The 17748-nt window shown below is 45.2% G+C and overlaps 1 protein-coding gene across 2 annotated transcripts in view; it reads right to left on the reverse strand.

The window, feature by feature from the left end:
• Positions 1-17748, reverse strand: part of CPSF7 (cleavage and polyadenylation specific factor 7) — a 132834-nt gene that overhangs the window by 84382 nt on the left and 30704 nt on the right. For both annotated transcript variants that reach the window (XM_030201165.1, XM_030201164.1), the window contains exon 4: positions 137-282. In XM_030201165.1, the coding sequence (XP_030057025.1) occupies positions 137-282 (146 nt within the window). The remainder of the gene's footprint in view (positions 1-136; positions 283-17748) is intronic.

Consider the following 17748-nt stretch of genomic DNA (forward strand, 5'->3'; position numbering starts at 1 on the left):
CAGGAGCAGGCCCATCTCTTGTATTCTATCATGCTACCTTAATCTGTTCCATTAGCAAAGGCCAAGCCATGCTGGCCAGACCCTAAGATCTTTCCCGTCTTTCTCATGCAGCAAGTCACTGCAGTGCAGCACTCACGTTTTCGAGCCACAGCTTCAAACTGTGTCAAGTTCTGGTGAGTTGCCAGGCGTACGTCCAGCTTCTCCCCATTAAGTTTCTTCTTTGGTAGTCGCTCCAAGAGTTTGTGAACTGAATTTTCAGAAGCAACCACCACTTCTGCGTAACTAATAAGAAAATTGGAATCAGTTAGTTCTTCCTAGTCATCCTGGAACTCATTACTGAAGTAGTAAAAGCAGTTAGTGTAGCTAGTTTAAAAACGTTTTGGACAAATTCCTGGAGAAAAAAATCCATAAGCTGTTATTAAAGAAGACCTGAGGAAAATCACTGCTTATCCCGTGGGGTAAGAATCATGAACTCTTGCTACTGCTGGGACTCTACCAGGTACTTGAGACCTGGAATGGCCACTGTTAGAAACAGGACACCGGGAAAAAGTGGATCCTTGGTCTAATCCAGTACGACATAAACAAACTGTTAATGTTCTTATCCAAGTTCCAGTTCTTCCTTTCAGATTCCCTTGCCAGCCCACCCTAAGCATTGTGCTTAGCAAGAATGGAAAATTAAATGCACGCAAAGTTCAGAAACAAGAAAACTGTACGCTTAGACATTAAACTACATATACAAAACTCCTGAGCTTTTGCCATAGTTTCCCATGTAGAGCTCAATACAGTTTCAGTAGGACTGGCAAAGATATCTGAAATAGATCATATACTGACAATGGTACAACAATTTATAAACAACAAAATCAATTGTCTCATGAAAAGTGCAACTTGGTTGCACTAAAACTGACTAAAGTCTCCAAATTCCAACTTTGCAGAAAGAGAGGAAAAGTAGGTATCACACAACAGCATTGATATGAACTATTAAAGGACTAGTAAAAAAGCCCCGTTTCTGATGCAAATGAAACGGGGGCTAGCAATGTTTTCTTCTGTGTGCATGTGGGAGTGGGAGTGTGTGTGTCCCTGCCCTCTAGCCTCTCTCCCCTCCCCCCTCTGAGTCCTTCACTGTTACAGAGCCAGCGATTTGATTTCATGCTCTGCTGTTTTCCTTCACTGACTGTGTTACAGAGAGGGCGGGGCAGACACTCATAGGGAAACCGGATATCTCGCCCCCTTCACACTTCCGGTTGGAGGCTTCATAGAACGTTGGTGTTGCTTTTTATATAGAGAGATGGTTGAAATGTCATAATTGAGCTGAACTAAAGCAAGAAAGTGCAACTTGAAAAGGAGCACAAGCAGCAACCCTAAGATGGAGCTGCTTTGTGTGGCACTCCATAGCTACTGTATGTTTTAGACAACTGTGGTCTCTTGGGTAAAGCCAGTACAACAAAAACACCACAATTAGACTGCTGCAGGACTCTTACAGCATAATCTCATTATGTGGTGTTTTTAAGGTTAGATGACTGTTTTGAAAAAATAACAGTAAACAGACAAACTTTAGCATATAAATCTCTGAGATTTCAGTAGAACTATGAGAAACCCCTGAGGCTACAGACTTCTCTATTTATCAAGGTTCACCGACTGGCAATCAACTGGTCTTCTGTGAGAGGGAATGGTGGGAATATAAAATCAATAAAAATCAGTGTCATCATTTTAAGAGTCATGTTCTACTAGATCACAGGTATGTTTCCAAGGATCCAATGAGCTTCCCTTGAGGCGGAGGGGGAAATAGCATTGGTAATTCTTGTCAGTTGGATTTCTTTAATATGGTGTCATTATCTAGGATGTGACAGTTGATAGGGTCCTTAAAGGACTCCTCCTGCTGATTGGATATTATTCCCTCAGCATTTTACAATGTTAGATCTGAATCACAGCTATGTTGGTTTGCGGATATGGTAAATGACTCACTTAAAATGGGCGGTGGCGACATCTATGCCTAAGAAGGAAGGGGTGGATCGCTCCATTCTGGAGAATTTAGGCCCATTTCCAATTTACCTACTATGGTGAAACTGATTGAGAAAGGAGCAGCATTTCAAATATCTGACTATTTGGAAGGTAACTTGCTGATGGATAAATCACAAGGCGGTTTTAGGCCAGGCAGTAACCAAAACTTTGCTCTTGGTAATTTTAGATTGGGTGTATTACTATCTGGATAAGATTTCTGTGCTGTTATTGTTAGTGGATTTTTCTTCAGCTTTTGATTTAATTGACCCTTCAGTACTGTTAAATCGCTGGGGCATTCAGGGGACAGTTCTGCAGTATCAATCCTTTTTTGTGAAGGTAGTGGAGGTTCACTCCAAAGCACATTCTCGGCAATGGGGTGCTCCTCAAGGCTCTCCTCTGTTGCTATTGTTTAACATCTGTCTTCCTTCCTTGGCACGCATTACTCGGAGAGGTATAGTTGGTTGGTATTTACTTATGCCGAAGTTATTCAAATGTTGGTGCCCTTGGTTAGGGACAGAAGTGCAACCAATGGCTGGTTGAAAGTGGATTACCGATAAATGTGCCCATCCCATGGGTTTCAGATGTATGGTGCTTGGGTGTCTTATTGGGGCAATACGGTATTGGTCAGGAACAAGTAACATTACCAAGGGTGCTATGTTTAAACTGAAGTTGGTACAGTTAATTTGATAATGCACATACAGTGGTACAAGCCCTGTTTATGGGTGTTTTGGATTATTTAATGTCCTTTATGTTAGGGCTTTAGAATGGCTTGTAAATGAGTTGCAACTTCTTCAGAACCTGGCTGTTCATCTGATGTTTAGATTGACAAGATGAAATAGCATTTCTGATTATATTGCACAGTCACACTGGCTGCCAGTGAAAATGCTGGTAATTTAAATTACTGATGATTAGGTATAAATTAATTGATATATGTGACATATGTCCACCAGGACAGCTCCTAAAAAGCAAAACTAGCAAGTATATCAAGTGTGCCTTTTTTATAGAAATGTGTATTTGTTAAGTACCAGTGTAGTATATTTCTATACTTGCTTTTTTGGATCAGAGTTTTCCTTGTTAGATGGCAAAGATGTTAGATCTTTAGCAGTTATGGAGTGAAATTCCCTGTTGTAATTATTGTTCTTATTAAATATTTTGGAAGTAGGAGCTCAAGACATGACAAACCAGATGAATTGGAGGGGAGGGGGCATCATAGGCATGATCAGCTATCTGACATCTAACGTTTGGGTGTGGTGTTAGCATTATCAGATGGATTGAGTCACTTGGGATGGAGAGGGGGGGATATGTGTTGTATTTTTTTGAACTCTCTCCTCAAGGTGCCCCCTCCCCCAACTCCCCCTTCATTATCTCCTCAGACCCTTGCTGAATTCTTTCACGACAAGGTTCAAAAGATAAACCTTGCATTCTATACCTTGCCACCTCTCCCTCCACTAGTTCGTTCCCCTCTCTCTCCTCCCCCTCATTCCCTTTCCTCCTTTCCTAAAGTTACTATTGAGGAAACTACACTTCTCCTTTCTTCCTCAAAATGTACCACCTGTTCCTCTGATCCCATTCCCACCCACCTTCTTAATGCCATCTCTCCTGCTCTTATTCCTTTTATCTGTCACATTCTCAACCTCTCACTTTCCACTGCGACTGTCCCTGCTGCCTTTAAACATGCTGCGGTCACACCTCTCCTTAAGAAGTCTTCACTCGACCCTACTTGTCCCTCTAATTACCGACCCATCTCCCTCCTTCCCTTTCTCTCCAAATTATTTGAGCGTAATTTGGGTTTTCGCCCTCTCCACTCAACCGAAACTGCGCTTACTAAAGTCTGCAATGACCTATTACTGGCTAAATCCAGAGGTCTCTATTCCATCCTCATTCTTCTTGATCTTTCCGCTGCTTTGGACACTGTCGATCACAGCTTACTCCTCGATACCCTGTCCTCACTTGGATTCCAGGGCTCTGTCCTTTCCCGGTTCTCTTCCTACCTCTCCCTCCGCACCTTCAGTGTTCACTCTGGTGGATCCTCTTCTACTTCTATCCCTCTGCCTGTCGGCATACCTCAGGGTTCTGTTCTTGGCCCCCTCCTCTTTTCTATCTACACTTCTTCCCTTGGTTCATTAATCTCATCCCATGGCTTTTCCTACCATCTCTATGCTTATGACTCCCAAATTTACCTTTCTACCCCTGATATCTCACCTTGCATCCAAACCAAAGTTTCAGCTTGCTTGTCTGACATTGCTGTCTGGATGTCTCAACGCCACCTGAAATTAAACATGACCAAAACCGAGCTTCTCATTTTCCCCCCCCCAAACCCACCTCCCCACTCCCCCCGTTTTCTATTTCTGTTGATGGCTCTCTCATTCTCCCTGTCTCCTCAGCGCGAAACCTTGGGGTCATCTTTGACTCTTCTCTCTCCTTCTCTGCTCATATCCAGCAGATCGCCAAGACCTGTTGTTTCTTTCTTTACAACATCCGTAAAATCCACCCCTTTCTTTCCGAGCACTCTACCAAAACCCCCCTCATCCACACCCTTGTCACCTCTCGTTTAGACTACTGCAATCTGCTTCTTGCTGGCCTCCCACTTAGTCACCTCTCCCCTCTCCAATCGGTTCAAAACTCTGCTGCCCGTCTTGTCTTCCGCCAGGGTCACTTTACTCATACTACCCCTCTCCTGAAGGCGCTTCACTGGTTCCCTATCTGTTTTTGAATCCTGTTCAAACGTCTTCTACTAACCTATAAATGTACTCACTCTGCTGCTCCTCAGTATCTCTCCACACCCCTTCCCGTGCACTCCGCTCCATGGATAAATCCTTCTTATCTGTTCCCTTCTCCACTACTGCCAACTCCAGACTTCGTGCCTTCTGTCTCGCTGCACCCTACGCCTGGAATAAACTTCCTGAGTCCCTACGTCTTGCCCCATCCTTGGCCACCTTTAAATCTAGACTGAAAGCCCACCTCTTTGACATTGCTTTTGACTCGTAACCACTTGTAACCAACTCGCCTCCACCTACCCTCCTCTCCTCCTTCCTGTACACATTAATTGATCTGATTTGCTTACTTTATTGTTTGTCTATTAGATTGTAAGCTCTTTGAGCAGGGACTGTCTTTCTTCTATGTTTGTGCAGCGCTACGTACGCCTTGTAGTGCTATAAAAATGCTAAATAGTAGTAGTAGTAGTAGTAAGTGTGCGTGTATGGCTCAGTGCTATCATATGGGAATTGTGTACGTGATGGACAGGACTAAGCTCAGGAGGTGGGGCTGGGCACCCTGGGAGCTATTAATATGTGATGCTAGGATGACCTTCTTCCACCCTGTTGGAGACACATGACAGGTAGACCAGGTACATCAGTGAGGGTGGTCTCTTGGAATGTGTCAGGCATAACCTCACCATAATGCAGATATTGCATGTCTGCAGGAGATGAAGCTAAACCCAGCAGAGAATAAGAAACTTGCTTGAGGTTGGGTTGGGGGGGGGGGGGGGTATATTTTTCCTCTTCACGGGAGTTGCAAGATGAATTTGGGCGTATGTGCTGTTGAGGGTTACCCTGCCCAGCTCCAAATTTTCTCTATTAAAATGGTGTATGGCCCCAATCAATATGAGCATGCTTTCTTTCAAAAATAGGTCCATATAGGGTTTTAGACCCTACCATTCCTTTGATGATGGTGGGTGACTTTAATCAAGTCTTGGACCTGCAGTTGGACTGCTCAATAAGAACTCGTATGGACATCTCTTGACCAGACAGGGGTCTACCTTATCTTTGTAGTGCTTTGGGGGTACGACATGTGAGGAGATTGTTAAATCCAAGCGAGAGAGATTACATTCATGTTTCGAAAGCGCATGGTACTCTCTCACATATTGAATACATTTTGCTTTCCACCCCACTTTTTGAGTGGGTGAATAAGGCAGAGATAGATCGCACCATGGTGACAGACCACACTTGGGTGGACTTGGCGGTGGGCATGGGTAGTCGTAGTGGAACAACTTGGTGTTTCCCCTCTTACCTTAGTACAGATTTTTATTTGTTTATTTTTTTGTTACATTTGTACCCCGCGCTTTCCCACTCATGGCAGGCTCAATGCGGCGGGCAATGGAGGGTTAAGTAACTTGCCCAGAGTCACAAGGAGCTGCCTGTGCCGGGAATCGAACTCAGTTCCTCAGTTCCCCAGGACCAATGTCCACCACCCTAACCACTAGGCCACTCCTCCACTCAACATTTTTGGGAATATCTACGTGAGAAATGGAAAATGTTTGCATAGTGTAATGTGACCCATGCGGATTCACCAGCCCTCTTCTTGGAGACAGCGAAAGTAGATTTAAGGGGTGATATCTCCTATGTGATATCCCCCACGTTCCTTATTGCACAATAGTACATCTTGAGAGAAAATGGCAGAAAGCAAAACAATCGTATGTACAATTGCCCACATTAATGTTGAAAGTACTACTTATGGCTACACAAACAGTCTTGAATGTTTTGATACATGAGAGTACAAAAAAAGTTGTTGTTATATAGAAAATATCGCTTTAACAGATATGGAAATTGATCTGGGGAATTATTGGCTCATATTACTAAACATCGGTCTGGCTTTCACTATATCACAGGTCTGCGAGACTCGCAAGGGCTCTTACTTCTTCAGATATTGTAGATATTTTTACTAAATATTTTCAAGAATTTTATTCCCAAAGATAATCCACTCCAAGGCCAGATGTAACTGATTATTTGTCTGATGCGGGCTTTCCGCGCATATCGCAAGCCAAAAAGGCACTTAACGCACCCATACTAGTTGAAGAATTTCAGAGAGCATTGTGAGGCCTGAGAAATAACACGGCCCTAGGGCCAGATGACTATACCCCAGAATTTTACAAGGCATTCCAAATTGAACTTGTAGGCCATCTGCTAGCGTACTATAATTCTGCGGTGACAGTGGGATTCTTTCCAGTGAAAGCCAATGAAGCTTTGATTACCCTGATCCCTAAACCTGGCAAACGGGGAGGATGTCCCATAGTCATTCTGCCTAACTTGATTTGTGGAACCCAAGTAGGTTTTGTCAAAGGATGCCAGTCTGTGTTGAATGTCAGGAAAGTGCTATTAGCTATGGCACATGTCCAGTCTACTGGTATGTCAGCCACGTCAGTAAGCTTGGAGGTTAAAAAAGCATTTGACCAGGTGGACTGGACATTCCTATTTTGCGTCCTTGAATATATTTTATTTATTTATTGCACTTGTATCCCACATTTTCCCACCTATTTGCAGGCTCAATATGGGAATAGAGAGCTGGTATTTATGAGCTCTTCAAGCTGTTTATGCAGACCCTTCTGCAGTATTGTTGGTTAATGGGGTCCACTCTTCCTCTTTCCTGATAGAGCGGGGCAGAAGACAGGGTTGTCTGTCCACTTTTCTTTTTCCATTTCCGCATACAGTTCAAACTCCTCTTATTGACTTGCAAGTCCATTCACTCTGCAGTTCCTCAGTACTTCTCCACTCTTATCTCTCCCTATACTCCTCCCTGGGAACTCGGTACACTAGGTAAATCTCTCTAATCTGCACTCTTCTCCTCCAATGCTAACTCCAGACTCTGTTCTTTTTATCTTGCTGCATCATATGCCTGGAATAGACTAGAGAGTTGCACAGGGACAGAAGTCTTACCCATCCCCGTTGGAATCTTACCCATCCGCGTAAGAATTTAACTCGTCCTTACCTGTCCCCGCAAGAATTTAACATGCTCTTACCTGTCCCTGAAAGAATTTAACCAGTACCCACTCAGTCCCACAAGAATCTAATGGTACATTAAAAAAATCCCAGTAGGCTCTCTCAGTCTCTCTCTGGATTTGAGTCGCAGCACTGCAGGCAAGGAAGGAATGGAAGTTGGAACACTCTGGTGCGAACATGTAAGACTTGTCTCTGATTCAGTGGCACTGTATGCTGAGAGGTCGCCACATACACACGCCAGTAGGTCAGGTAACAGTAGATGACGGCAGAAAAAGACCTGCATGGTCCATTCTTTTTACATCCTTCGCAAGGTACGGCCTCCAAAACTGAACACAATACTCTAGGTGGGGCCTCACCAACGACTTATACAGGGGCATCAACACCCCCTTTCTTCTGCTGGTCACATCTCTCTCTATACAGCCTAACAACCTTCTAGTTACGGCCACCGCCTTGTCACACTGTTTCGTCGCCTTCAGATCCTCAGATACTATCACCCCAAGATCCCTCTCCCCGTCCGTACCTAACAGATTTTCCCTGCCTAATATATACGTCTCCCGAGGATTTCTATTCCCTAAGTGCATCACTTTGCATTTCTTCGCATTGAATTTTAATTGCCATACATTAGACCATTCTTCTAGCTTCCTCAGATCCTTTTTCATGTTTTCCACTCCCTCCCGGGTGTCCACTCTGTTACAGATCTTAGTATCATCCGCAAATAGGCGAACTTTACCTTCTAACCCTTCGGCAATGTCACTCACAAATATATTGAACAGAATCGGTGCCAGCACCGATCCTTGAGGCACTCCACTACTCACCTTCCCCTCCTCCGAGCGAATTCCATTCACCACCACCCTCTGGCTTCTGTCCGTCAACCAGTTCCTAATCCAGTTCACCACTTCGGGTCTTATCTTCAGCCCATCCAGTTTATTTAAGAGCCTCCTGTGGGGAACCGTGTCAAAAGCTTTGCTGAAATCTAAGTAGATTACGTCTATAGCTCGTCCCTGATTCAATTCTCGTCACCCAATCAAAGAATTCAATGAGATTCGTTTGGCATGATTTCCCTTTGGTAAAACCATGTTGTCTCGGATCTTGCAACTTATTGGCTTCCAGAAAATTCACTATCCTTTCCTTCAGCATCGCTTCCATTACTTTTCCAATAATCGAAGTGAGGCTTACTGGCCTGTAGTTTCCAGCTTCTTCCCTATCACCACTCTTGTGAAGAGGGACCACCTCCGCCGTTCTCCAATCCCTCGGAACCTCTCCCGTCTGCAAGGATATATTAAACAAATCTTTAAGAGGACCCGCCAGAACCTCTCTGAGCTCCCTCAATATCCTGGGGTGGATCCCATCCGGTCCCATGGCTTTGTCCACCTTTAGCTTTTCAAGCTGTTCATACACACTCTCTTCCGTGAACGGTGCTCTATCCACTTCAATCTCATTTGTACTTTTTGCAGTCCATCACGGTCCTTCTCCAGGATTTTCTTCTGTGAAAACAGAACAAAAGTATCTATTTAGCAAATTTGCTTTTTCTGCATCATTATCTACATAGTGGTTCGCAGTATCTTTTAGTCTTACAATTCCCTTTTTAGTCATTCTCCTTTCACTTATATACCTGAAGAAATTTTTGTCACCCCTCCTTACATTTCTAGCCATTTGTTCTTCCGCTTTCGTCAGACGTCTCTCTCTCTTGGCTTCTTTCAGTTTCATCCGGTATTCCTCCTCGTGTTCCTTTTCTTGAGTTTTTCTGTATTTGTGGAACGCCAACTCTTTAGCCTTTTGCTTGGAGAACCATATCGATTTCCTTTTTCTCTTGCTTTTATTTACTTTCCTTACATAAAGGTGACACCTGATGCTTGTGCCTGTGTGAGAGCTGAGGTCTGCGCAACAGCCCGGGAGCAGAGAGGATTAACAGTAACATAGTAAGTGAAAGCAGATAAAAACCTGAACGGTTCATCCAGTCTGCCCAATAGTCACACTCATTATCAATTCATAATTAAACAAACAATGAATGTGATATTATATACTTGATTATGGTCTCTCTTTGGCGTTTCTGGGACATAGACCATAGGAGTCTGCCCGGCCCTATGCTTATGTTCCAACTGCTGGAGTTGCCATCTAAACCTACTCCAGCCTATTTGTCGTCTCATTTGTGGGACACAGACTGTAAAAGTCTGTCCAGCACTGTCCTCATGTTCCAGCCACTAAAGTTGCTAAGCCCTTTCCAGCCCAACCTAAACCAGATTGCCAAATATGAGAGACAGACCACGTAAGTCTGCCCGGTATCGGCCCTAGTTTATCACAGCCGGAGTCACCATCTAAGCGTTACTCGACACATCCAAACACATGCAGCCATTTAAGTTTAGGTTTTTTATAACTTCCATTTTCTAATTAGAGATTCTCTTGTGTTCATCCCACCTTTTTGAATTCTGTCACCATTTGTGCCTCTATCACCTCCTTATTGGAGACTTTCCGAATTTGAACTGTTAAAGCAAGGAGGAGGAAGAGACAGAGCTCAAAGAACTTGGTACTTGGTAGGTGAGAGGCTGGCGCAAGTGCAGCCTACGCTTCCACGGGATTCCCACAGGAACTGCTTCCATCCCCACGGGATCCCCGCAGGAACTGCGTCAAGCTCCATCGCTGGCTGTCTTCAAATCTATACTAAAAGCCCATCTTTTTTATGGTGCTTTTAACCCTCACTCACTTGTTCAGAACCCATGTTTTATCATTCCCACCTTAGTAATTCCCTTATCTGTCCTGTTTGTCTGTCCTAATTAGATTGTAAGCTCTGTCGAGCAGGGACAGTCTCTTCATGTTCAACTGTACAGCGCTGTGTACATCTAGTAGCGCTACAGAAATGATAAGTAGTAGTAGTTCTATTATATTTAGAACCTCTGCTACGTACAATCCAGAGAACACGATCTACAAGGCATTTTGGTAGGCAAACATGAGATAAGAGTTTTAGCCTTTACTGATGACATACTTTTGACCTTATCTCAGCCCCCAAACTCCTTGAAATGTTTGTTAGAAGAGATTGATGAATTTTCCTTTTATTTGGGATTTCAGCTTATCCTCTCTGAATCTGTAGTATTGTCCATACAGGACTCAATTCGAACGGAGTGGGACAGGGAGTTTCCTTTACAATGGGCGGACACAAGTATAAAATATTTAGGAGTCACTATCCCCAGAAAGCTGGATAAGCTAATTTTCTTAAAATTTACAAACCCTATTGGCCACAACTAAAACTATGCTTAACAACTGGCGGACTTATCCGCTATCATTGATGGGCAGGGTGGCCCTACAGAACATGATGCTATTGTCATGTTGGCTACATATTTGTCAAATGCTCCCGCTAGTGATTACGCAGAACCAGGATAAAGCTTTGAGTAAACTACTAAATGCATACCTGTGGAATGGAAAGCGAGCCAGAATGTCGATAGCACAGGCATATCTGCCCAGAGAACAAGGAGGCTTAGGATTGCTCTCCATCTGATTGTTTTCTTTAGCCTGCAACATAAATGACTGGTACAGAGGAGTGTCTCATTTTTCATACATGCCCCTGGAAACCGACTTAACCCACCCGTATCATTTTAGTTATGTGCTTCATGCGATAGCCTCGTGATTGGGCAATTTTCTGAATACTTACTCCATTTTTTCACCTTTGCAGACCACTTGGAAGTGGGTATGCAAAGCGCTGGGTAGACCCTGGGAGATCTCCCCTTTTTTTATCCCTACATGGCAGTGGAGATTTTTTGCTGGGCATGACTATGGCTCACTTCTGCTCTTGGCATCATAAAGGTATTCGTTATTTATTTCATGTGGTGGGCGATGATGGGAAAATTAAGCCATTTGCCTCATTGCAGGAGGAGTTATCAACTTGAAATAGGAGATAATGTTTCCATATTAGTAAGTGCAACACTATATTCGCTCCCTGTTGCAATCAGCATTGAATAATAAAAAACACGAAGAAACTGCAGAACTCTCAATTGTGGGTCCCCTTGCATTCTCATTACCAGGGATTGTGGGACCTTCCCCTACGACTTTGCAGCCTTGGCACAGAAGTGGTCGGAGGAACTTCATACCATAATTCATCCCTCAACATTGATGACCAGCTAGAGATCTTATGGTACGGCTATCAAGGAAATATAGCTTTGGAAACATCAGTATAAATTAGTCATGTGTCTATATATCTTGCTGTATCGGTCCTAAACAGCATACTTTGGAACGTCTGTGTCCTGCTTAGAATGTGCTGCCACAACAGCGCTTCTTGGACACCAGCTTTGGACTTGCTCGAAAATCATTGTTTTTTGGACTCGCCTGGGAAGCCATGTTTCTACAATGTGGGTGGTGTGATGGACCCCCAGGCCACTATCCCTGTTTGCCAAATTTGACTTATCTCGGCCTTTGTCGAAGGGATTTTTAGCCTTTCTGAAGCGAGTCATGTTGTTGGGGGTGAAATGTATTTTGCAGAAATGGCTCACTGGTGACCCCCCCCCCCCCCTTGATATCCCAATGAAGATCCCTGATGATACAGCAAGTGTCAGTAGAATGATATGCTGTGCAAAATCTAGACACTGAACAGGGGCACCGTTTTTGTCAAACTTGGGAGCCTTTTTGGACCATCTTGACACCAATGGCACATAGTCGAATACTGAATTTTTGACCCTTCCAATACTAGGATTAGCAGGGTGGCGAGGAGTGGCTAAGCAGTTGACTTGTCCACTGGAGAAAATGGGCTTTTAGAAATACTGATCAAGAAGGGTAGAATCACCTTACTCAGAACTTGAGAGATCAATCCACATTATTTTCCTTTAGAATACTGAAGACATGATTTGTTCAGGCCTATGGGGCCCAGTACTGATGTTTCTGTTTTTACTGATTTTATATCTTCTTTTAATCTTTTAATGTTATTTTCTTTTATTTCTAAAGCATTTTGAATGGAATTTTTGCAATAACATTGGCATAAACATTTTATAGATAAGAAAATACACATAGTGTTCACCCTGATGCAGGAAGGACATGACCATATCAGATTTTTAGAAAATAACTGGTTTTAAAGTTCTCTTCGTTTTCTGGCATGTTTCACTTAAGCGACGGTGCCTATTGGGGAGGATCCATTCTTCAGTTTATCTGCCTGCTTCTCCGTATAGAAACATAGAAAAATGTAGGCAGTTAAGGACCATATGGCCTATCCAGTCTGCCCATCTATTCTCCCTTAGAGATGCAATTAGTTTGTTTTATGAGTCAACAAACAAGATACATATGACTTCATTATACCTCCCAGAGCAGTGGCATGAAGGGCAAGTGGGAGTCTCCAGGTCCCACTGGTAGGAAAAGAAGTGTGGCCTGCAGTGAGAGAAGGGAGGGGGCGGGGTTAGAAGGAAAGAAGAGGGGAGGAACATCAGGGAAGTGGTGGGCTTCGAGGAGGAACAAAAAGCTTGCAAGAAAGAAAAATGGAAGGGAGGGATGGAAAGGAAAGAGTGCAAAGCTGGATTACAGAAGGAGGGGAGGGAAAGTGCAAGAGAGGGTACTGAAGGGTAAATGGGTCAACAGTGCAAGAGGGTGGGAAGGCCAGGGAATGAGTACAGACAGGAAAAAGCGCAAGGGAGAAGGGAAAATTAGGTTCTTACCTTGGTAATTTTCTTTCCTTTAGTCATAGCAGATGAATCCATTACGAGTGGGTTGTGTCCATTAACCAGCAGGGGGAGAGAGAGAGCACTGAAAAACCATAGTGCCTCATGGCCAGCTAGCTCCATCTGCCTCTTCAGTATTTGAAGCTTCCAAAGCAGTGTTACACCGCAAAGCATAATAACATGAACTTTCCTCACAGCGGATGAACGCCCCAGAACAGGAGCAACAATTCAAAGGAGGGACGAACTCAACCTCCTATAACAGAACAGAAATCCTGAAGACTGTTTTCCAACTTCTCCCAATGAGGAAACATATCTACAGGAAAAACTGACTATAAAATAAACATTAATCACATAATGAACCACTGAGGGAGGGCTCATGGATTCATCTGCTATGACTAAAGGAAAGAAAATTACCAAGGTAAGAACCTAATTTTCCCTTCCTTGTCATCAAGCAGATGAATCCATTACGAGTGGGATGTATCAAAGCAATCCCTAGATAGGGTGGGAACAAGCCACACCACGCGCCAGCACTTGTGCTCCAAAATGAGCGTCTCTCCTGGCAGCCACATCCAGCCTGTAATGTCGGGCAAAAGAGAGCTTAGAAGCCCATGTCGCTGCACATCTCTTGAAGAGAGAGTGCTCCAGTTTCAGCCCAGGAAGAATCTACAACCTTTGCTCCAGGAGGATGAATTACTGATGGAATATTCCCATCCCCACCAGTACTGGCCTTCCGACAGCCACCCAACTTAAAACACAAGCTTATCAGAAGTAAACTGCCAACACAGACTGAACGTGAACAGAAAGGCACACGTCCTTGTAATATATCTAGCTGCAAACTATGCCAAAACATTTCACAGGACCCCACAGTCATGCACAAAGGAAAGATATTCAACATAAAGGAATCTTTCACATGTTCATCTTCCAATGTGGTATATATCATTCAGTGTAAAAAATGCAACGAAGGTTGTTATATTGGAGAAACAGGCCAGATGCTTAAGACAAGATTCAATATACATAGACATCACATGAACAATACTGCCAGTAGGGCCTCAACCCCGGTGAGACAGCACTTTACAGAACCAGGACACTGTACCAGTGATTTCACAGTGAGAATACTGAAAGGTAACTTTAAAACAATTCAGGAACGTAAAACCTTTGAAATCAGAATGATTGAATATTTTGACACCCAACGGACAGGACTTAACAAGGATCTGGGTTTTCTAGCCCACTATAAACCATAAGTTGTATTTCACTGCTTATCACCCTCTCCTCCCCTCCCCACAAACATCCTGCTAGACTATGGAATGCTTTGAAGTCCCCATACACATCTCCTACCCACCCTGCTAGACCATCTATGAGGGACTGATATATACACTGTCAGCTAACACATTTGCTTATTTCTGATCTGATGAAGAAGGGCAACCTTCGAAAGCTAATCAAGAAATGTATTAAGTTATGTCCAATAAAAAAGGTATCATCTTATTTTCTTTTCCATGTTTTAATTTTGTATGATTTCTATTGATTAGCCCAGGAAGAGGAAATCGCTCTTGTGGAATGTGCCTTAAAGGCTTCAGGCGGAGGCCGGCCAGATAGCCAATATGCTGAAAAAAATAGCTTCTTTGAGCCAACGGGCTATAATGGCCTTTGACGCTGGAGACCCTCTGTGCGGACCTGACAATAGAACAAAAAGATGGTCAGAGGTCCCTGAAGGCATTTGACATGCGCAGATATTGCAACAGAGCCCTTCGCACATCCAGAAGGTGCAACTGCCCAAATGATTCTGAAAATTCCTCTTTAGAAAAGGCAGGCAGGAAAATAGGCTGGTTTAGGTGAAACGCTGAAACCACCTTAGGCATGAAGGAAGGCACCGTACGTACCATAACTCTGGACTCTAAGAATTGCAGAAATAGGTCTCAACAGGACAGCGCCTGGAGCTCAGATATCAGTCTCGCCGATGTAATGGCCACCGAAAAGACCGCTTTTAAGGTCACATCCTTCTCCGAAGCTCGCCTAAGCGGCTCGAAGGGTGAACACTGAAGGGCCTTTAAAACTAACCCCAGGTTCCAGGCCGGACAGGGAGCCCGCACAGGAGGACAGAGCCGAAGCACTCCTCTGAGAAACCGTGCCACATCCGGGCAAGCAGCCAGAGAGAGGCCAGCGACCTTCCCTTGAAAACATGCTAAGGCTGCCACTTGAACACGCAGGGAATTATAGGCCAAGCCTTTTTGAAAACCATCCTGCAAAAAGTCAAGTATCGGCAAGACAGAACCCCGCACGGGTGTGATCGCTTTAGAAGCACAACAAGCCTCAAATTGGCGCCAAATCCTGGCATAAGCCACGGAAGTGGAACATTTGCAGGCCTGTAGGAGAGTGGAAATGACTTTACTGGAATAGCCCTTGTCTCTCAATTGCGTCCTCTCAATAGCCATGCCGTAAGACCAAAGCGGCAGGCGTCCTCCATGGTTACCGGTCCCCGTGACAACAGATTCGGTACCAGAGGTAACGGCCAGGGAGCCTCCACCAGCATCCGCCGGAGGTCCGCATACCAAGGCCTCCTGGGCCAATCCGGGGCGTTGAGAACCACCTCTCCTTGATGTAGCCGAATCCGCAGGAGAAGCCCTATCAAGGGCCACGGAGGGAACACATACAGGAGGCCCTGAGGCCAGGGTTGAGCCAAGGCATCCAACCCCGCCGAGTGAGGATCTCTCAGTCTGCTGTAAAAACACGGGACTTTGGCATTTGCACTTGAGGCCATAAGATCCGCTACGGGCGTCCTCCATTTGGCACAGATCTGCAGGAATACTTCATCTGCAAGTTCCCACTCCGCTGGGTCGATTTGATTCCTGCTTAGATAATCGGCTTGCACGTTGCTCTGACCTGCAATGTGAGCTGCTGACAGAAACTGCAGATGTAGCTCGGCCCAGTGGCATATTTGAGCGGTCTCTGCGGCCAGTGCTTGACACTGAGTGCCGCCTTGTCGATTTATATAGGCCACTGCTGTCGTGTTGTCTGACAGAACTCTGACAGCCAATCCTTCCAGGGTCAATTGAAAGGCCAGAAGCGCCTGAAATATCGCTTTCAACTCCAAGCGACTGATGGACCACACCGACTCCTCGGGTGTCCAGAGACCCTGGGCATACCTTCCCCGGCAATGTGCACCCCTGCCCTTCAGGCTGGCATCTGTTACCACCAGGCACCAATCAGGGAGCGCTAGCGGCATTCCTCGCCGCAGCATGCTGAGAGCCACCACTCCATACTGAGCCGGGCCGCAGGGAGCCACATGAGTCTGCATTGGAAATCCTGAGATATTGGAGACCATCGTTGAAGCAGGGAACACTGCAGAGGTCTCAGGTGCGCTCTCGCCCATGGCACCACTTCTAAGGTGGCCGTCATCGACCCCAACAGCTGGACAATGTCCCAAGCTTGCGGGCGAGGCATCCTCAGGAGCAGACGGACCTGGTTCTGAAGCTTGCACCGCCTTTGCTCGGGTAGGTATACATACCCCGAGGCTGTGTCGAACTGGACCCCCAAATATTCTAGAGATTGAGAGGGGGTCAGGTGACTTTTGGCTGTATTGACGACCCAGCCCAGAGATTTTTTTTTGTTACATTTGTACCCCGTGCTTTCCCACTCATGGCAGGCTCAATGCGGCTTACATGGGGCAATGGAGGGTTAAGTGACTTGCCCAGAGTCACAAGGAGCTGCCTGTGCCTGAAGTGGGAATTGAACTCAGTTCCTCAGTTCCCCAGGACCAAAGTCCACCACCCTAACCACTAGGCCACTCCTCCTCTCCAGTACTCTAAAGTACTGAGACCACTCTGGCTGTGACATGATGACTCTCTTCTGCAGCGTCCGCTCTGATGATCCAGTCGTCTAGGTATGGGTGAACCCGAATACCCCCTCGCCTGAGAAAGGCAGCTACTACCACCATTACCTTGGAAAAGATTCGGGGACCTGTGGCGAGGACAAAAGGCAAGGCCCGAAACTGGAAATGTTTTCCCAACACCGCAAACCGGAGAAATCGTTGGTGCGGGGGCCATATAGGAATTTGCAAGTAAGCTTCTTTCAGGTCCAGAGACGTGAGAAACTCTCCTGGCTGTACCGCCGCAATGACGGAGCGCAGGGTTTTCAAGTGAAAATGCCGCACTCTCAGAGACTTGTTGACTTCTTTTAAGACTAGGATTGGCCGAAAAGACCCTCCTTTTCGCGGCACCACAAAATAAATGGAGTAACGGCCAGAGCCGAGCTCGGCGAGAGGCACTGGGCACACCGCCCCTAGGTGAATCAAGCCTTGTAAGGTCTCCTCTACCGCCGCCCATTTGGCGGTAGAACCGCATCGGGACTCCACAAACACGTCTCTTATCGTGGCATTGAATTCTATTCTGTAGCCATCTCTGATCAGGTCC

The sequence above is a fragment of the Microcaecilia unicolor genome, chromosome 4 (genome assembly GCF_901765095.1).
Source record: "Microcaecilia unicolor chromosome 4, aMicUni1.1, whole genome shotgun sequence".
Taxonomy (NCBI): Eukaryota; Metazoa; Chordata; class Amphibia; order Gymnophiona; family Siphonopidae; genus Microcaecilia; species Microcaecilia unicolor.